Genomic DNA, 22,964 nt, shown 5'->3' with positions numbered 1-22,964 from the left:
CTCTCAAATGCCTTGGAAATGTTGAATGCAACAGTAGAGATTTCTCCAAACCTTTCCATGGCACATATCAGTAGACAAGGAAATCTGCTGTAGATCTCAGCTGACTATAAAATTATGCTGGAAGTCATTAATTAGTTGGCTGTTGACCTTCTCCATTACTTTAGACAGCAAACTAAAGTGAAAGCAACAGGTCATTAGTTTGATGGCAGACACTTGTTTTCTTTTTTGGGCACTAGCTAAATATAATGCAGTATAGAAATAATAAAGAACAGGTGTTATTTCAGGATCATATCTCTTGTACACAGAATGGATGGGATACCATCAAGACCAGAAGCCTTTTTGGTATTCAGATTATTCAAGATTCTCTGGATGTCTTTCTAGCTGCAGGAAGTATGCAGTGGGGGGGGGGGGTTGCCTTGGTCATTTATGCAGGAGTTGGACAAGAAGAATAAAACCAGGAGGTATTTTACACTTAGATGATGTAATGTGACATTTGGATGAAAGTGAGAGAGGCAGGAGCACAGATGGATAGAAATTACATTTGACAGCTTTTGCAAGGGACCAAAAAATAATACTGCTATTTGTAGAAGGGATTTAGCTCTTTCAAAATCAAATTTATTTTGTAAATGTTTTGCAGCTATTGCAGGATTCAGTATAAGCTGTAAATGGAGCTGGAGTTTTTGAGAAACAACATATCATAAATGGCTCTTGAGAGCCATTTATGTTATGCTGTTTCTTTTTCCCCTTCTGTTGACTTGGTACACTGCCTGGAAACTATGGAATTGGGGTGGTAATTCTGAACAGAGTGGAGAATGAAAGCCATTGTTCCAACATAAATAATTTCTGTAACACAGTCACGAGTATCTGGTTTCGGAAACTAGCAATAGTAGTCTGAGTATGAAAGGATGAGTCAAGGTCACACAGAGACCTTAGCTTTTAGCATTGTTGTCAGGGCTGGCAGAAGCAGGCATCGCTACGAAGGGGGCGCCAGGGTACGGGTCATAAGTTCATTTTTAAGAAACGAAATTTTTATCATAAAAACAAAAAATTCTTAGAATGATCAATATTAAAATAAATAAGGCCGGATACACCGAATAAAAATTTTTTAAAAATTGTATATTGCCGGCTGTTTACAATTTTGCAGCGAGAGCAGGCTAAATGCTTGCCTCCAGAATCTAAAGTGAAACGGTGAACGGTTTTTATGTGCAGAAACGAATTTTCGTACAAAACATTTGTTGCTAGATAACCAGTCATGTGGTACTGTAAAAACTCGATTGTAGCTTAAATATTCCAAAGCACATTACATTCAATTGTTTACTTAGGTTAAGTCCCATGTGAATATTGTAAAAATACACTTTGTTTGTCTCTGTATAGTTTGTTTTAGATGTTATTGTAAATAACACTGGAAGTTAACTGTATATACTGCTTTAATAAGAATATGTTAGAGTGTTAAAAACAAAGGCAATGTTTATATCGTCGAAGCTGCATGTAATAGATCTACATGGTGGCATTAGAAAGATTGTTATTAAAATTTGTTTGTATGAGAAAGGCTTGCAGGCTCTAAATGTAAACATCTGCTAAGTCAGTCAGAAAGGTTCAAACAACTTTCCGATGGCTGGCAACTTACAATTAAAAGAAAACAGAGGAGAACAAAAGGCGTGCCGAACTTGAAACTTAAGATGAAAGAATCATACTGATTCTTTGGGGGTTGCCAAACTTCATGCAAGGTCTCAGAGGAGATATAATAAAAAGGGACTGAAGCAAACAGAAGGGGCTACACGGATCCAGAGATTGCTGCAGAAGTAGAGGGGCCCGGTTACAGAAACGTCCACAGAGAGACAAGAGAGGCTGCCTGGTTCCAGACGCTGTCAAAGAGGAGGTAGCTCGGTTCCAGACGTTGCTAAAGCTGCCCGGTCCCAGACATTGCCGAAGAGAGACAGAGCTGCTCGGTTCCAGACATCATCAGAGAGCATCCCAGATCCAGACGTTGGTTGAGAGAGGAGTTTTCCCGCTTCCAGAAAGGAGCTTCTCGGTTCAAGACGTCGAACGCTAGAGAGAAATGACTTCTAGGCCACAGACAGGGCTTTCAAATTGCCAAAAGGAGAAGTCCCAAACGTCGTAGAAGAGAAAAGTTTCCAGTCCAGAGAGATCCTGATTGACAGTTGACAACAGTTTCATTTTTCTTGGAGGCAGCAATTCAAGCTACTTGAGACGGCAGTCATCCAGGCATTTTTGGCGAGCCCAAGTAGAGGAGAAAAGGCGAGGCAAATTTCCCGAAGTACCTTCACTCGTAAGTTTTTCTTTTCGCTGTGGGAGAATAACATTTTTCCGGAACTGTACGAGTCCCGCTACATTCCCAATTGATATAACCAAAGCCAAAATTCCAGATGAAGATCTGAGATGAAAGAATTGCCATAGAACGTTTAGTGAAAGACTTTTGACTAATTGTAAGATACAGAGCCTTTGTAAGTTCAAAACTTTTATATAATTCCTCTTATAGTTGTATTAGAAAGACTTTTAAGATATATGTTTAATGTTTAATAAGGTTAAGAAGTGTCCTTAAGAGAATCAATTGGCATGTTAGAAGTTGATATCAAATTTGTAAAAATAACTTAGCACAGAGATTTAGGTAATCTGTTTGCGAGTAAGCTTGGAGTTTAATAAGTAAAATTTGTAAACTGAGAAGTAGATAACGTTTTGTGTTAAAGAAAGTATTTTAAAGTTGAAGAAAAAAGGTTCTAAATTTTACTAAAGAGTTTTTATAGAAGGATAGAGAAAGCAATATCTTAGATAGACATTGCATGCGGGCAGCAAAGACCCTAGCGCCGGCTCTGATTGTTGTAGTGCTAAATGATACAAGGCTGTGAAAGGCCAAGGGGGACAAAACCTTAAAAGTGTACCTGGAACAACTGGTTGCGAACAAATCTAATTTACATCCCTGCTTACGATGAGTACTCCAGTCTCTCTTCCAGCTTGATGAATGGAACTGGAAAAGGGAGCCAGCTGGAGTTTCTTGAAGTTTCCTAACATTGAAGTTTCTACCAAAGTAGAAACTTCAATGTTAGGATAACTAGATTGCAGGAATTCAAGCTTCAATGATAACATTCAAAGAGGAATTCTTGAATTCTCCTTTTTACCAATTTTCCTAGTACTTTTACCACCACACCTGTGATACTGATTGGTCTATAATTTGCTACTGCAGCCTTAGAACCTCCCTTACGCAAGGGAATTATTTTTGCCCTCTTTCCACTTCCTTGGAACTGTACCATAACTGAGACTTAAATTAAAGAGCCCAGTCAAAGGTATTGCCAGTTCCCTTGCACTTTCTCGCAAAACCGTAGCTCAGAGTATAGTTTAGATCAGTGGTTCTTAACCTTTTTGAAGTCATGGAATACTTTTGATTATAAGAAAAAGTTGGGGGAACACCAAAAGCATTAGGGTCATATAGCTAACAATAAAAATATGCATGGACTTGCCTTTTATAAAAATGGAACTTATTTTAATGCGATACTTGAGCTTGTCGGCTTTCGCAGATTTCAGCAATATCAGGTCTAATATGTGATATAGCTACCCTTATTATCTTTGTCTATATTAGTAAGTCTTTCGTGCTTTAGTTTTTATTTTGGTTAATATTGAGAAACCTAGCTCACACAAATATGTTGAAAACTGTAACAAAATTTTCAGTGCCCTTGTGGAGAGAGCTGGGTCTTTGGCTTGGACAAAAATCCAAAATTCCTCAAGATTTATTTCAGAGGATTTTATTTTTAGAGTATGATCCATTGACAAGGTAACTAATTGTTCTTCTTCTTGTAACAAAAATTTAAAACTCGATGTATTAGCTGTGCCAAATGGATTTCTTATCCAGTCATAATACACAGATATCATGTGTATTTAGAGAAGGAAAGTAACTTGAAATCTTTTCTTCCAATATTGTTAAATGTTCTGTTATAACAGAAATAATTCCCTCGACATTTTTTATTATGGAGCGAAGGAAACATATTTACTGTATTTTATTCTGATATGCAGTTTTCCCAAAGAGATACTTTTATCTGAAAAGCTGACAATTTGTCAGTGGATGTCAAAATATTTTCATTTTTCTCTTGGATACTTGCATTAACAATACCGGCTAAATATGCCATTTTAGCACACCAAATATCATTTTGAAGACATTTTACAAAAGCATCTGTACCATCATTTTGAAAAAAGGCTAATAATTCATCTTTACGTTTTAAAATTCGGAATAGCACTTTACCCCTGGATAACCATCTTATTTCAGTGTACAAACCAAAGATTCATACTTGACTTCCATAGATATGCAAAGTTTTTTTAAAAAAGGCATGCTTTTAAAGGTCTTCACTTGATGTAATTACCATTTTTACAACTTGGTCTAGTACAGGTTTTAATATTACCAGTAATGTTAAATGATACAAGATTTAATTCCATTGATGGAGCATCGTCCGTACAAATTCTTACACACAGCTCCCATCGTAATACAGTCAAAAATATCTTGTCCTGTTGTACATGCGATAAGTTCTCTCCAGCATGGAAATTGATTTGCTATTTTGTTTTCATTAATGAAACGAACGAATCCTAGCATATGAGCTATATCGCTAATGTCAGTGGACTCGTCAATTTGTAACTTTCTCGATATCATTTGGCATATCTCTAATTTTATTTTTTATTGTATTATCCAAATGAGGAATTTTCATAATTTCCTTTTTTGCTTCGTCGCCAAACATAATGTTTACTGTTTCGCAACATGCTGGTAAAATAAGAGGCTCTGCTTTAGTATGTGGTTTTAATTTTACAACAATTAATTCAGATACCTGATGCAAGTTGTGCCTCATCGGAAATTTTAACAGTCTTTTCAAAATATTTTACTTGTTTAACTTGCATGTCCAACAATCTCTTGAAATAATTTTTAGTTTTTGAAGCAAGATTGGCATGCTTCGTAGTAAAGTGTCATCCTTCACCAGCGGAACACTGTAACCAGTTCGCGGAACACAAGTGTTCTGGTGAACACCAGTTAAGAACCGCTGGTTTAGATGTTGGATAAACTGTGATTATGGTGGCAGTAACTTGGGTTCAGTGAACCCAGGTTACTGCAATGTTTTTTGAGTATGGATTTTGAAACCTTTTCCCATCTGACTAATGTAAATCAATTTTAAAATCTGTAAGAATGAGCACATAGGCAACATGGAACATAAAAAGGAAAGAAAATGTGGTCTCACTGTTTATATTTTCTGTATATCATGACATGGATTAGCTATCTGCTTTTTTCATACCATTCTGGAAGACAACCATTTTGCTAGGATGTTTTTAATTAGTTTTTGAAGTGATTTGTTTGCACAGCACTTTGAAAATAAACCAGCACCTTATATTATTATTATTACATGACACCTCCATGGAGTCCAAAGACTCATCGAGGGAGGGCGCTTACTCTACAACTCTGTCTCCACCAACCACAACTATCATCATCATCTACACCAGTGTTTCTCAAACTTCAGATATCCACATACCCCTTCATATATTTTCATTATTACCAAGTACCCCCTTATCAAATAATAAATAAATAAAGTATATTTCATTGTAATTGTCTATTTTATTTGAATTTATATATTCGTGTAAACAAAAAATTATTTATTTTTAATAGAACAAAATTTGGAATAGCTCTTCATTTCCCGTCCATGAAAATCCACATTTCAAGTAATTCATATCATACTTATGAAGATTTTTCATCTTCTTCCTAATTGGTTCTCTAGAGATGTCAGATGACACACTCAGGGGGGGGGGGGGGGGGGGCAGAACCCCCCCTAGTGTGTATATAATATAAAACATCAGTAATGCCCTAAAATTTGAGTAAAAAGCTAATGACATTATAAAAGAGACACTCCTAAATAAAAATAGGCTAAATAGCCATAAAAATAATAGTTTTTATGTGCTATTTTTTGTATTTTGGAAAATACCAGAAAACATATTCCTAGTATGAACTATCATTTTTAATAATGATTCCAAATATGTTTTCTGAATCTGCTGCTACTGAATGTTTTCAAATTACAACTTCAAACCTTATTTCAGTTTATGATAGCATCAGTGTAATTTAATTAAATTAGGGAGTGAGAATTAAAATAAGGAGTGAGAAAATTGACATAAACTGGGTTTTATATTGGCCGAAGGATTTTAATTGATACTAAGTAAGAAATAACAAGTTTTGCCAACTTAGCTGTTCAGCTTCTTCAGGGTGAATAAAAGAGACCAAATACAATTGTATTCGGTTCATTCCTTCATGAACAGTTTAAGTTTAAGTTGTTTTGTATCTCTTTTATTCACCCTGAAGAAGCCAAACAGCTAAGTTGGCGAAACTTGTTGGTATTTCTTACTTAGTATCAATTAAAATCCTTCGGCCAATATAAAATCCAGTTTATGTCAATTTTCGTACATTTAGATGGTCAAAAATAACATAGAATCATCAAAAATAGGGAGTATTGAGATCCGTACCTTCCCATAAAAGGGGCTCAAGGCCATTGTATCATTATATACGAAATAAATAAACTAGCTTCTTGCAACAGATAACCAACAATATCTACAGAGTAAAAAAAAAAAAAAACTGGTCAGACAATCAAGAAAGTCAGTAACACATAGCTGATAAAGATCATCAAAAAGAGTTGGAGAGAGAGGTAGCAGCGGGGCTTACAGCTATACTATATTATCAAGTATAAAATAAAACTCAAATATTAAAGATACCAAGAAATCATATACTTGATTTTAATCCTTTACCCAAGGAAGCAAAACAAAGTTTTGTGAGTGAAATATATTCACATCTGAGCTGCTTGTATATAGAGACTAATGACTTCACATCACTTGCCTTAGTATGTATCCCATAATGCAAAGCACACAAACCCTTTTGGACATGTAAAATGTTATACATAATGGGAAGGGTCGTATCCAGACCAGTTTTGACCTTTATTGAGGTCTCATCAGTGGGAGCCAGACCCAGAAGAGATACCAAGGTTGAAGTAATGCATAAGTCATATACACATATATCTGATATACAAGTAGCCAAAAGATGCTAGACCTTGCCCTGACCCTTATGCATTGCATTATGGAATATATACTAAGGCAAGTTATGTGAAGTCACTTGCCTTACACATGAAATATAGTTGCACATGACTATATTTCATGTGTAAAACTTTGTTTTGCTTCCTTGGGTAAAGGATTAAAACCAAGTATTTTCTTGTTATCTTTAATGTATAATAAACCAAGGTAAAAAAACTTTTGACAAAACTCAAATAGGTCTCTTATCTTATTCTTTTTGAAATGCAGGTCAAGTTTTTAATAAACAGGGGAAGCTGTATATTAAAAAAAAAAAAAAGGCAGAATGTGAATTTTATATATTAGGTGATATACTAGTTCCTTTTTGATTTTATTTGTAATTAATTATGTTGATGCATGTTTGTTTAGTGTTATTTGGCATACTGCATTCTCCTTGTACTGCAGTTGATATAAAGACAGAGAATAATTTGTCCACTCTGTTTACAATCTTAGAGAAGTTAGACTTTCTACCTATAGGAAATACACGGTGTCCACTTTACAACTCCCAAATTTCCATCTCTAAGTGTGAAAAAATATAAAGTAAAAACTGCTATTTGTGGTATATACAAGAGCAAGTCAATGAATTTTATTCTTTATTCTTGACACTACTGCAGAATAATGGAAACTTCTCACTAGTAAAAAGAGACTGATGTGTGGTATGCAGAAAAAAGTCATTCATAAAAAAAAAAAGCCTGGTTTGATAAGTTTTTAGCAATGGCAAGTATATCCAATTTCTGGAAATATGTACCTATCTGAAGAGAAAATTATCAGTGCATTTCAGAGAAACTTAACTATATATCTTTTCTTTAAACATGGGGAAGGGGGGAGGGCTCACCAATGTGGTTTGTACATCTGCATTTGTTTTCAGTCTGATTCCTTACTTTCTGTGGAATCAGAAATATGGGTAACTGCAGATCACCCACAAACTGTAGTTGAACAGTCTGTTTCAGAACTTTGCTGTTGATATGTTGCATTGGATTGCCATAGATTAGGGTAGACTTCCAAGCAACTTGTTTTCTGTAGAATCTGCTTATGGTCCAACAGCCAAGGAAGTCATTTGACTCAATGTGAACACACAAGACAGGAAAAATCCTCATATCCATAGAGAGGTAGTCCAAAATAACTCTAAGGTGAACATTTGACGTGGCTTAATGAAACATGATTATTGGAACAGTTCGTGTACTCTCACATTACATTTTTAAATTGTTTAATAAATAATTTAAGGAAATTACAAAATTAAAAATTAAGAAAAAATTACAAAAATCCTAAAAAAACATGACTTAACTTCTTGTTACAGGCCATATAAAAAAATTGGCATCCCTTATCTGCTCTACTAAAGACCCCCCCCCCCCCCACCAGACCTACCTGGTGTGTACCAGGTCCCTTGCAGCTGTAAGCTGTCCTGCTTTGGCCAAACAGGCAGGACAGCAAATATCAGAATTTCAGAACACAAGGACTACATCTGGTTTCACCAATACAGCCACTCTGGTCTTGCTGACCATGTGCTGAATACCTGCCATAGAATACGGTGGAAGAAAGCCACGATAATACACCGTAGTAAATACAAATATGAAAGGCTTTTCATGGAATCAGCTTCAGCCCTAAGAAACAATCCAAACCTCAACAAATTTGGCTGCATGAGACTGCCTCAAATTTGGGAAACCTACATCAGAAGACCTTCAGCCCAATTGCCCAAAAATACCCAACATTGCCCGCTAGGGGCACCATCAGGTTCCCCCTAGCGGGCAATTTAATTTGGTATTACCTTAGCGGGCAATTTAAAAAAGTTTTTAAGAATGAACTTTAGGAGAAATAATAGCTTCCTGCTTCTTCCTCACTTATTGTTTGTTGTGCCTGCGTGCACGTGTCTTGTTCTTAAGTTTCTTGAAAATGGCAATGTGACGTTGCTGAAATATTGAAGTATATTAAAATTTATTTTAATGTATATCCTAGTTGACGTTGTAATTCCCTTAAATTATTTATTAAAAAATGCATAACCAACGTCTAAGCCTTTCCACGAGAAGTCTCATATTACATTTAAACATATCTGAAGTGCATTAGTAATTTCTTAGAATTTCTCTTCAGAAAAATACACAAGGACTCTTCTCTATACCAAAGTTTGCATGTTTAGGAATTCCTTGCCTACTACAGGTAGTAGGAAACATTGAAAGGATCTACAGCTTGTTTACCACAAAAGCTGTGGGTTCAAATTCTATGCAAGGCATAGAAATGTTTGTAAACGTCTCCTCTGAATGAACTTATATATATATATATTGAGTTTAAGGTTGTTTCAAAACCCTTTCTGGATCACTGAACTGAATATAATGAACAAATCTCTTGGCTCCTGCATTTAAGAGATAATGGATTTTTGTTTTTTTAAATTTTAAAGCAGTACATCAACAACCATATGTATTCTGTATACTTGATCCTCCAGTAACTTCAGGAACCCCAGAAAAGTTGGATTCATGTTTAAGGCTTAAGTGCTGGGAGGACATCATGTTTGAGGTTTAATGGAGTATAAACAGCATTGGGGAAAACCACCAGCCCCCCCCCTCCCCCTCCAAACCATAATATACAGTTTACTAAAAATTCACAAACTGAATTCTCCCCTAAAACTATAGTAGATGCCACTAATTCCCCATGCTATAAATTATCAAACAGTTAGTGAGCCCTCTTACTCACTGGTCATACCACATTAAAACTTCTATTGAGAACTTAACATTAAATAATGCAGATATGTTGGTTATTCTGACATCACTTTACTGTTACCAATATTCCCTTGAATGACACTTTTTTAACACTTAAAAAGGATATCATAGATCTTCTTTCCTTTGACTTCCATTCTGGACATTTTGGAAGAACAAAATCAGTTTCTTCAAACAATCTCTTCAGAAGGATTTTAGGAACCCCATCTATCCCCTACACCTGGGGTACATCTGAAAAAATAGCTAGGTCCTTAAAGAAATACAACCTCTGCACAACTCTTAAGCTCTACCTGAAACTAGTTACTCTTATCTGTTTCACTAAGGACCAGCTCCCTTCTCTCTCAGTTCTTGGTATACATAAAGTTCTCTGTTCTTGCAAGTTGATGTACTTTGGGCAGACAGATAGATCAGCAAAAATCCACATAGAAAAACACCAAAAATGCAACTGCAATCATGATTATGTGCAATCTGGTCTTGTGGGCCATGCATTGGATACCACTTATAGGATCAACTGGGAAAAAACACTGTTGTCCATTGATACCCTCATAAACCAGGTGAAATTTGAATAAATATGGGAAACATTAATTCTTCGAGATCCCAAGTTACAACCGACGCCTCCTACAGAAGCCCACAGAGGGCACCCCCCCCACCTAGTTAGGAAGTTAGTGTTATATCTATGTGTTTTGTTTAGTAGCAGGCATTAGTTTGTACTCCCTTGACATTGTCTCTGTGACAGACAAAATATTTGAAAAATTAAAAAAGTTTTTCATCCTTTCACAGTGCTGGTTATACTCCATTAAGCCACTAACATTGGCTTAATGTTGAAAATGTAACTAAATTAGCAATTGTTACACAAATTCTTTGGATTCCTCTTTCATGTACTAAAAATTGTAATCATTTATCTCTTATATATATAAGTGTTATATATATATATATAACGTATTCTGCCCTATAAACTTTATTCAAATATTCTTGAATCGGCAAAGTTTACATACGTAATATATATATATATACACCATATATGTCGGCGTAAAAGACGACCCCCCCCCCAGTTTCTTCTTTCTTGTATTAATGCAACGTTAGGTATTGTTGTTATACCCAATATTTTTATATCTATGCATATCCGTTATTTTTTTGCATAGCATAGATTTAATATTTATGCGAATTACCCTAATTAAAAGTGATTAGCCCCAATTTTAATTAATTATTAATTTTGCATTTTTTTTTAATTTTAAGGATTATTAAAATTGTTATCATTTAAAATCATGGAACCAGCAACAAAACGAAGAAAGTATGAAGCTTGATTTAAAATAAGGGCAATTGAAATGGCAAAGCAAATTAATAACTGTGCTACTGCAAGAAAGTTTGACATAACTGAGATGATAAGAGAATGGAGGAAGAAAGAAGATATTTAAAAAAAATTGCCAAAGAAAAAATGTGCGATGAGAACGGGGATCACCCAATGGCTGCAACTGAAAAATCACGTTGCAGAATGGTTATCTTGTTACAAGAAATATGATTAGAGCATATGCACTAAAATGGTCAAGATTGAATCCAGATGAAAGTAAAGGATTTCAAGCTACTTCAGGATGGTGTAATTGTTTTATGAACAGACAAAATCTGGTAATACAACAAAAAACAGATATTGCTCAAAAACTACCAGCAGATCTTGACCACAAACTTACCAGTTTCCATAAATTTATTGTTCAGTTGAGACAAGAACATAAATTTCTATTGTCAAATATTGGAAATATGGATGAAACTCCTATGAGCTTTGATATGATCAGCAATAAAACAGTGGAGTCTAAAAGTAGTAAGAATGTGCTAGTTCAAAGTACAGGCCATGAAAAAACAAGGTTTACGGTTGTGTTTGGCTGATGAAACCAAGTTAAAACCAACGATCATCTTCAAACGTAATACTAAACCTGAGATAAAATTTTCTTCAGGTGTTTTTGTACATTTTCATGAAAAAGGATGGATGGATGAAAATGGTGTGAAATTATGGATAAATAATGTGTGGAACATGACCAGGCGGTGTAATGATGAAACACAGTTTATTAGTATAGGATATGTTTCATAGTCATTTAATTGAGAATACTAAAACTCTTCTAGAAAAAAATAACATTAAAATTGCTGTTATACCAGATGGTTTAACTTCTATATTGCAACCACTAGATGTCTGCTTGAGCAAACAATTTAAAGATCACATGCGAGAAGAGTGGAAGAATTGGATGTTGACTGGTGAAAAATCATTTACAAACGTGGATCTATGTGCGCTGCATCACTTGATATGTTGTCAATTTTGTGATCAAAGCAAGGAATAAAGTAAAAGTAGAGACTGTGATAAAATCATTTAAAAAGTGTGGTATCTCTAATCTTATGGATGGTACGGAAGATGATCTATTGTGGGACACTGATGACGATGAAATTGAAATCAATTCACTGGATTCGAACTGGGATCCATATGAAGATCATTTAAACAATGTATCTGAAGAACTATTTTCAACAGATGATGAAGAAAATTAACATGAAAATTGAGATTAATAATTATTTGTTTTTTAAGACTTACATCTATTGTAATATTTTAAATAAATTTATGTAACAAAAATTTAATCTGATTTGTTTATAAACACTGCCTATTTTCTTATATAACGATATATTGTAACTACCTAAATGTTCATCCAAAAAATTAAGCTTCCCTTTTTATACTCACCGTATAAGACAACCCATGATTTTGAGGGGTTTTCTGTATATTTGAGAGTTGTCTTATACGCTGACATATATGGTGTGTGTATATATATATGTATGTGTGTGTGTATTATTTCATATGCCTGTGGAGCTTTGTAGTAAAACTTGTTTTCAGAGCACTAGACTGCCAGAAGAAAAGTTATGAATCTGATTCTGGTCACAGACTAGATCTTTCTTTTCAGTACTGCCTGGTTATTGATCTCTGGCACAAGTAAAGAATTTTCCCCTTGGAACCTAAGGTTTTAACCCTACAACTCCAAAAATTTTATGTATTTTTTGCTTATTCCATCTTGCGAATAAATGCTGTTAGTGGATTTATTTAAATAGCAGTTTTTTTTTTCTCTCTTAGTGATGAGATGAAATGCATTTAGTTTAAAAGGGGCACCCTTTACAGTTCATGCGCAAGTGGTAAATTTAACTTAAAAATTTTTCCCCTTTTTCTGAATATATACAGCATGAAAGTTAATTCTCAAAAGCATAATCAAAGTTGGTATATTATTTAAACTATTCTTCTCCTTTATTTTTTGAAAGATGCATGGTGAGAAAGGTAAAAAGTGGCTCTCCTGTATAATAATTGCATAATTGAACAATTTTGAAACTACAGTTGCAAAATTTCAACAAAGTAGTCATTCAGAAGAAGATACCAACTATAATATCAATCTGTAATCTTTTATTGTAATTTGAATATGAAGCAAAAATGCTACCATGATTTCTCTCAGTGTCAGTATTTTCTCCGTTTTTGTTTTTTTTAATACAAAATTATACAGTGATAATAGTTTATCTATGAAAAATTGATGAAATACACAAATGATTTCATAATGCAATTTTTCATATCCATTTACATATTTTTATACAAATTAATTCAGAAAAATAATAATTATATATTTACTGGTGTAACTTATCTACTTTTTTCCTAATTCCAACCAAAATACTCTTCATTTTTTCATAAGTACCTGTAGAATTAGGAAGATTTTCAAAAGGTAGATATTGTGACACACCTTTGGAAAACTTACTCCTTTCTGGGAGTTTGGTATACTTATTACAATTATTAACAGCTGGTGTACCTAATGAAATTGAAAGAGAGCCACTGGAAGCACTCCTTGTATCTTCACTTGTGCTGTTATTGATGACAGAATCTAATATTACTGGATGTTCTGTAGTACATGTGTCCTTATTTTCTGCCACAGAGTTTCCATCTTGAGCAATGGTCCGATTCTCAATTTCACTACGACTTTGACTACCATCATCTTCAATTTCCAACTCCAACATTTGCATCAATTTTTGTTTTGTCTCTTCCAGATCTGTCAGTGATGGAGAACTTGCCCTTGAAGATTTCTGACTTGATGTATCTCTTTCACTTTCTGAACAAACAGGTGGTGGAGGTGGAGGAGGTGAATAGGGCTCTTCAGGTGGAAGAGGGGGAAATGTTTCTTCAGGAGGAGGAGGTGGTGGTGGTGGTGGTGGTGGAGGAGGTAATAGAGGTGGTGGAGGTGGGGGTGGTAGTGGGGGGAGTCCATATGAAAGAAATATTGATTCATTTTCTTCATCTGAAGGAGAATAATCTGGAGGAGGTGGAGGTGGAATAAATTTATCTTTGGGTTCATCAGGTGGAAGGGGGGGAATAAACTTGCACCGGTCATCTTCATCTTCAGATAAAATTATCCTGCCATCTATAAAACAAGAATATGCAAGTATGTAGTTTAGTTTATCTTTTGAAACAGGCATGTTCAACTTATGGCAAATAGTTGTGAGTTTTATTGCATCTATTTATTTATTTAACTGATTTTTAAATATCTCTGCCTCCAGCCCTCAGAATATCCCAAATTTTTCAGTAATCAAGAAGAGTGCTTATCTAAAATTCAAATATTCAGTTGTGGTTCTGAGTTTTTTTTATTTATTTATTTATATTTTTAAATTCAGCCTTGTGAAATCATGAGAAATCCACCAGATGGAAAACAAGCTCACCATACTTACAGATAAAGCTTACTGATTTTCACAGGGATCTAAAGCTAAGGACAAAAAAAAAAAAAAAAAAAAAAAAAAAAAAAAAAAAAAAAAAAAAAAAAAAAAAAAACCAGAGGTTTTTTAACTAGCTGACTTTCATATGAAATACTAATGACATTACATATATTCAAAATTTACTGGAGTTGGTAGGAAAAGATTAATCCTACTTATGACCACCTAACTCTTCAAAAAAAAAAAAAAAAAAAAAATTCCTTTCTAGTTTTTTTTTTTTTTTTTTTAAAATATAAAAGGATATGAATAACCAATTCACGTTTAAAAGATCTGAATGTCAGCCATTTTTAGTAGTCTAAACTCAAAATGAATGCATGTGACTTTTATTGTAAATATAACAATATAACATTTGTACTGGACAGGACATGAGAAATTGCTGTTTGCTTGTGCCACGGTTTGGGGCACAACTGTGCTTGCTACTGAAATCAAAACTATGTAGAGAGGAAAGAATGTATTTGTTTCTGGATATACAATTAACCAATCACTGAGACAATTTTGGGTAAACTGAAACCAATATAAACCAATTACATACAAAACCTAACAATCTAAAGAAAAAGCACATGACTCATTTGTGCATAAGTATTGGTATAGGCACAGGCTGTAGTAGGTTATTTATTGCTTCATGAGTGTATGAGTGAGCACTTGATTAATTGCTTATTACTGTATACTGTAATGTTGTAGATTGTTTGAACATGTGGTTATATGACAGCAGTTGTGCAACAGAACAGTAGTAGTCAGGAATTCTGTGATGCACATGATATGAGAGAGATATTTTCATTACAGGGGCATGAGGGCAAAATTTTTGTAAGTGGAAAGTGAGAATGGCAAGTGTGGGTTTTAATAATGTTCTGAAACTGAGCGCTAGATATGTAGGTCATTTAAAAAGCAACAAAGTGAAATGATGAATGTTACTGACACAAGCTATGAAAATGTGGCAGATAGAACGTGGGTGGGAGGGAGTGCAATTCCAGAAACTAGCAAAAGTGAATGAAATATGAATGGTGACATGAAAGAAGTAGAGGAAGATCAGGAGAATGACACTGTCTACAATGAGATGAGCATGCTCATTACAGCCACCAGCTTTCTTGATCTGACCCTATGTTGGGTGATAGATTCCACCTTGTGAAATCTATCACAGGATGTAGTGCAAGGTCAAGAAACATCTAGTAAGTACAGCATAGTAAAGAAAGAAAGCAGAAGTGAGAGGAAAGCGAAGGCGAGTATGAAAAAGCACAATTGTATTTATTGTATGGTGATTCCATGAAAAAGGTGTGCTTGATAAGAGCATATCTGAATCTGTTTTCCTGGTGCCAAGATTAATGATATTAATGAATAGAATGACAACGAATGATTCAAAAGGTGATGATAATGGAATGAAAGAAAATGTGAATGATATTACTGAAAAAAAAAAAAAGTGAGAAAGTAAAGATGATAAAACTGTTGACACAGTATACGTGCAAACTGAGAAGGTCCATGATTACAAATAAATCGATGTAGGTTAATGCAGAAGAAATGGAACATACCTTGTGGATGGACAAAAAGGACCTACATATCCATGATTCCAAATTAGTTCAATGCACTCATGGATGTGTGAAGTGAATCTGATGGACAAAAGGACTTATGTACATTAACCTTTCTTCATATTCAACATTTCAAAGACCACCCTAGTCAATCATCTCTGGACCCTTTCACCATATTGTAACAAGTAAGTGGATTACTAAAACATGATCTTACTCTAGCAAGTCCATGCTATCCATCAAACAGAATACAAATATTGTCAACCAAATTCTGGAGTCTGGTTCTCACTAACCCCTTGAACAATTTAACCACAACACATGATATGAAGTTTGGCCTATAATTTTAGCTTGAATCTTGTCACCTCCTTTATGGAGCATGCTATTGGAACTTGGTCCAATATAAGACTGATATTAAATAAATATGTCAAGTCAGATGTCAACTTCCTGGCACATTCTCTCAGGATGTGCTGCGATATATCAAGTCCCACAGCCTTATTATATCATCAAGTCTATTTAGTTCCCCTCACAGTGACTCACAGTCAGTCTCTCCTCATCCCCTTTCACTGCTCTCAAACTCTGGACAATGTCACATTCAGAAGGATGAAACACCTTTATGAATTGCTTGAATATATATCTTCTGTGACTGCGGTAGCATTTTTCCAATCAGTATCATCAAAATGCTACCACAGTTATTCTTTTTTTTCTGCTGGTTACATATCAAAAGCACTTCCTGTTCTTCCCCCCCCCCCCTTCATTACCTAAGTGCTACTCATACTGCACTTTTGCTACCTTACAAACCTAGTCGCCATGTGTGCCTGTTCTCTGTACTCTTCATCCAACTGATTATTACCACCCATCTTATGTTGCTTCCATAATGTCTTCTTTGTCTGTATTGCATGCTTAATTCCATCATTCATCCATTTTAAAAACCTACATTATTTAACCTTCTGGCTCTTGGAATATATTTAGACAGCTTTTACTAGACAGTTCTTGAATAGCACCCAACTCCTCATTCCATTCTACATCTGCAACCTGTCTCCTGAGCTTCTCATAATCACCAGCCTTGTAGTTCCACAACATACCCTTTCCTCACATAAGTCCTCATATAGCCAGCAACCACCCAGGTAATCACTTCATAGTCACTCTCACCAACAGGAGGGAGATTTGACACCTCATTTATAATAACAGCCTCATGAGATGATCAAATCCAAGACCTTTGATCCTTGCATGCCCTCTGTTAGTTTTCTTTCATTTGCTATCTCATCATCCCAGCCTATATTGCTATAATTAAAATAATCCATAATGATCATCCTTTTCATACTTATAAATTTCATGGTCACTACCATCCACATTACCAGGGCTGTAGCAACATCTAAGTATTTCATTCTATAATAAATTTAGTTTAATCCTTTATCCAAGTGTAAGCAAACAAAGTTTGCGCCTGAAAATATCTTCAGGAGTGAGGTAAGGTGGTACATCCCTTGGCAACTCGTAGTGAAGGTGGACCAAGCTCTCATCACTCCTTGTCTCAGTAGCTCCCATAATGCAAAGCACATCACATCTCCTTGCGGACATGTATACTGCTATGCATTAAGGGAAGGGCCACTACCCAGACCGGTTTCGACCTTTATTGAGGTCTCGTCAGTGGGAGGCAGACCTAGAGTGGTGATACTAAGGCAGAAGCAATGGAGAGGTCATATTTACCTATACGAGTTGCCAACCGGTGTACCACCTTATTATTAAATTACTCTGGATTTAGATTAAGATGTTGGAGCAGAGTAATAAGGTGGTACACCGGTTGGCAACTCGTATAGGTAAATATGACCTCTCCATTGCTTCTGCCTTAGTATCACCACTCTGGGTCTGTTCCCCTGACGAGACTTCAATAAAGGTCGAAACCGGTCTGGTAGTGGCCCTTCCCTTAACGCATAGCAGTATACATGTCTGCAAGGAGATGTGCTTTGCATTATGGGAGATACTGAGACAAGGAGTGATGAGAGCTTGGTCTACCTTTGTTATGAGTTGCCAAGGGATGTACCACCTTACCTCAGTCCTGAAGATATTTTCAGGTGCATACTTTGTTTGCATACACTTGGATAAAGGATTAAACTAAATTTATTATAGTCTAACCAAGTGCAAAATAGACTTAAAAAAAAAAAAAAAAATTCATTCCATTCACCTCTATCTCACACCATACTGCCTCAAACTACTTCCACTATTTCTCCCTTGCATGGGCATAACTCCTTTTCTATTAACAGTACTCCACCTCCAGTTTTCTCTTCTTTATCTTCACAAAAATCATCATATGCTTCAATCTCTATTCTAGTCATGATGCTGTCCTCATCCAACCGTGTGTCACTTATTCTAACAGTTTTTGGGTGAATGAAATTAATATTTCATTCTACATTTTGATACTTCTGGCATTTGTATACAAATGTCACAGTTCATATCCAAGTATGTAACAAGTTCCACTGGTATGCTTATCAGATGTGACTTTTCCATATAGTCCTCTCTCGAATTACCACTTCAGATCCAAATACTACCCCCCCCCCCAACCTCCCAAGCTACATCTCTCCTGTTATCCTGCCTGTCTTGTACTCCTGTTCTCTTATTCTCCATGCGCATACTACTTGCACTTCCATTCATAACCACTCCTTCAATCCCTCCTTCCTTACTCTTCCACATCACTTCTTAGATCCATTGTCTGAACTCATTACTCTCCCTTCCAGCAGTACCCTCACCAGTATCATTAAAATGTATGAGGGTGGTCTGAAAAGTTCTCAGCCTCGACCATAGATGGCAACACTATCAGCACGATTTTTTTTTCTTTCTAAGTTGGTACATCTGTCATAAGTATCCATGTGAAATTGCAAGTCATTCTATCAAGTAGTTTGTTTTATACAGCTGTTTGAAACAAAAGTGTTGTCTGTATCCCTTGAAATGGATAAAATTGAGTATCGTGCGGTTATAAAATTCTTTGTAAAAGAAGGTTTAACACCAAAAGAAATTCATTCAAAGTTCATGGGCACTTGTCTCCTTTGTTTTCAACAATTAAGAAATGGGCTGCCGAGTTTAAACGTGGTCGTACCAGCCTTGAAGATGGATGTCCAAAAAGTGTAACATCACCAGAAATCATTGATCAAGTGCACGATATGGTATTGGATGACTGGCGAGTCAAAGTGCATGAAATTGCTGAGACTATAGGCATTTCAAAAGAACATGTAGGATATATCTTGCATGAAGAATTGCATATGAAAAAGCTTTGCACAAGATGGGTGCCGCACTTGCTTACAGCAGATCAAAAACATACTTGCATGAAAATCTCTGAACAGTGCTTGGAGTGTTTTAACAAGAATAAAACTGATTTTGTGCATCGATTTATTACTATGGATGACACTTGGATTCACCATTACACACCAGAATCCAAATAGAAGTTAAAACAGTGGACAGAAGCCGGTTATTCAGTGCTACAGCGCTACAGAAGACAAAGTCAGTTCCATCAGCAGGAAAGGTCATGGCATTGGTGTTTTGGGATGCTAAACACATTTTGTTTAAATTTATTAATTATCTTGAAAAGGGTAAAACAATAACTGGGAAATATTATTCAGCTCTTTTAACCAGACTAGATGAAAAAAATTGTGAGAAAAGACCCGCTTTTGCAGAAGAAAAAAATCATCTTTCATCAGGAAAATGCACCTGCCCACAAAAGTGTTTTGCCAATAGGAAAATTAAGGGATCAGCACTATGAATTGTTGGAACATCCACCCTATTCCCCAGATTTGGCTCCTTCTGACTTCTATCTCTTCCCCAAAATAAAATTCTTCCTTGCTGGTCAGCGTTTTTCTTCAAATCAAGAGTTGATTGCAGCTGTAGAGGGATATTTTGCAGATCTTACTGAGAACCACTACAGGGAGGGAGATAATGGTGCTGGAGCATCGCTGGAATAAACGTATTAGTCTTAAGGGAGATTATGTTGACAAATAAAAATCATTTTGAAATTATCAATTCGTTTTTATTATTGTTAGGCTGAGAACTTTTCAGATCACCCTCATATTTTATGACTCTCACACAATTCCATTCATTACTGAAACTCATTGCACACATGCACAAACTGCATTTCTTTGTCTTCACACATTTCTGTTAACATAACCATTCACAATCCTTGCTTTCTGCTTGAACTTATCCCTATCATACCTGGGCAATATGCTGATGACCTTTCCTACCATGTTATCATCTTTTAATATTCTCAACAACCTAGTGATAGCCATTCTTACATTCCTTGTTTCCAATGAAGTCATGCATTCCTACTACCACCATAAACTCTTTTCTCACTTACTCCTCATATCCAACATGTCTGTCATGCTTCTCATTCTACTCCAGGGAAAACAAAACAAAATAAACCTTGTGCATTCTCTTGTTCATCTGACTGACTCATTTTCCCTTTCAGTCATTTCTGACCGTAGGTGACTTTGTAGGCATTAACCACAAAGTATTCCTGGTGAGATTTTTACAGGGTAGTTCACTATTGCTTCCCCCCCTCCCCCCATTTTATCCGGGCTCAGGACGGCATATGGCTGGGACATATTCATGACTGTAATCCATGTGTTTTCACGGGGTCGGTTTGCCTGTTCTGGGGGATGAAAAACCCAAGTTTCCAGGCGAAAAAACCTCCTATCTTCGTATGAGGCCGGCTAACTCACCTTTGGTCAAAAGAGACCAGATAAAGGTTCCTCACATCACTCACACCATTAATAATCGAGTCTCCAAACAACACCACTCATAAGTCTTTTGTTATCTCTTTCATATGTCCATCATTCATTTGTCTTCTTTACTCTTCCATAGTTATATACAGTTCTCTTCATTTCACTGTGCATTATAAGATGCAAGGATGTGTGTGGATTTAAAGAGATATTTCAATTTATATATACAATGCTTGAGGCTTCAGGACTAAGGTGAGGAATTTTTGTCACCGGTTAGTTAACTTGGCCAAAAATTGGCAGTATTAGCAACACTTGCTTGACTGAGGATGATGAAATTGGTATTGTATTTTCAGTGAAGACAGAACAGAAAAGTGGGTGTCAAGGGTTAATGTTGATAACAGCAAAAGAATTGTAACTAGCAAGTGTAAATGTTCAGCAGGAGATCAGAGTGTTGGGAGCAGAGGACAAAATATGGTCCACCCTTTGCTGCTATAATAGCCTTCTATCTTCTGATAAGGCCTTCCACTAGAATTTTAGTCAGTCTGTAGTAATTCCTTTCCATTCTTTCAGAAGAGCATTAGTGAGATCATTGTAACAGTTGGCTTGCATCAAGGGTCAGCATTAAGTCCGTTTCTGTTTAATATTGTGATGGAGGTGGTAACAGAGGAGGTGAGAGAAGATGCACCTTGGACAATGTTGTATGCAGATGACATCTTGCTGTGTGTAGATTCAAGAGAAGAAGCGGAAACTAAACTGGAAAGATGGAGAAAAGTACTGGAAGAGAGAGGTATGAGACTGAGCAGAAGTAAGACAGAGTATATGTGTTGCGCAGTGGGCGGTGGCCAGGAGACAGATCTGGAGCTGGAAGGAAATGTCATCAGGAAGGTGAGAGATTTTAGATACTTAGGTTCAACAGTGGAAGAAGATGGAGGAGCTGAGAAGGAAGTGGGATGCAGGATACAAGCGGGTTGGAGGAACTGGAGGGAGATGGCTGGAGTGTTATGCGATAAGAGGGTGCCAATCAATCTGAAAGGCAAAATTTATAGGACAGTAGTGAGGCCAGCTATGACATATGCTATAGAAACTGTGGCCCTGAGGAAAAATAACATCAGCAGGATGGAAGTAGCAGAGATGAGAATGCTTAGGTGGATGTGCGATGTGACCAGAAAGGATCGTCTGAGAAATGACTATGTCAGGAGAACAGTGAAAGTTACGAACTTAGGAGCGAAAACACAGGAGGCAAGGTTGAGATGGTTTGGTCATGTGATGAGGAGGGAGGACGAATTTGTGGGAAGAAGGGTCATGCAGATGGATGTGCAAGGAAGGCGGAAGCGTGGGCGGCCAAAGAAGAGATGGAGGGAGCTGGTAGAAGAGGACTTGAAGATGAAGAACTTGGATGTGGTGACAGCCCAAGACAGGAAGGTGTGGAGAAGACTCATAACAAACAGTGACCCCACTTAAGTGGGAGAAGCTGTAGAAGAAGAAGAAGATTAGTGAGATCATTGATGTCAAGTATTGGCCTGGCTCGCAAATGGCACTGCAATTCATCCCACAAGTGTTCACTGGAGTTGAGATCACAGCTCTGTGCAGGCCATTCAGTTTTTTTTCAACACTCATCTCATCAATTTATTCTTGAACAGGTCTTGCTTCATGGATGGAGGCATTGTCATATTGATAAAGGAAAGGGCCTTCACTGAACTGTTACCATAAAGTTGGAAGCATACAATGGTCTAAAATGTTATTATAGAATGCAGTGTAAAGAGTCCCCATCAGTCTTCACTGAACTGTTACCATAAAGTTGGATGCATACAATGGTCTAGAATGTTATTATAGAATGCAGTGTAAAGAGTCCCCATCAGTGGAACAAGGTCGGCCCGGCCTGAACAATGAAATACATTCCAGACAATGATGCCTGTCCCAACAAATTTCACAGTTGACACAACACATTTGGGCAGGTAACGTTCTCCTGGCATCTGCCAAATCTTGTTGGCCTGATTGGCATATCAGCTCTCCAGCCCTCCAGGTCACAGTTCAAATCCTGCTATGGGCATGGATGTTTATGATTGCCATTAGGTAGAAGATGAATTTCATTGCCCAGTGCGAGACCACTGTCCCACTTATTAGAGGCCTGAAGTGGCTTGAAAAAGTTCCATGTTTGGTCTCTAGAGCATGGTTTCTGGACTATG

The 22,964-nt window shown here is 36.3% G+C and overlaps 1 protein-coding gene across 2 annotated transcripts in view; it reads right to left on the bottom strand.

Annotated features, from left to right (window-relative positions):
• Nucleotides 1–13,253: 13,253 nt before the first annotated feature.
• Nucleotides 13,254–22,964, bottom strand: part of LOC150104483 (zinc finger CCHC domain-containing protein 8 homolog) — a 341,337-nt gene continuing 331,626 nt past the window's right edge. For both annotated transcript variants that reach the window (XM_090395663.1, XM_090395664.1), the window contains one exon: nucleotides 13,254–14,215. In XM_090395663.1, the coding sequence (XP_090251789.1) occupies nucleotides 13,431–14,215 (785 nt within the window). In that variant the 3' untranslated portion in view covers nucleotides 13,254–13,430. The remainder of the gene's footprint in view (nucleotides 14,216–22,964) is intronic.

This window comes from Typopeltis vanoorti, chromosome 7 (genome assembly GCF_054136105.1).
Source record: "Typopeltis vanoorti isolate ZY-2024b chromosome 7, IOZ_Tvanoo_1.0, whole genome shotgun sequence".
Lineage (NCBI taxonomy): Eukaryota > Metazoa > Arthropoda > Arachnida > Uropygi > Thelyphonidae > Typopeltis > Typopeltis vanoorti.
Note: the sequence above shows the minus strand (reverse complement) of the source record. Positions and strands in the feature narration are given on the sequence as shown.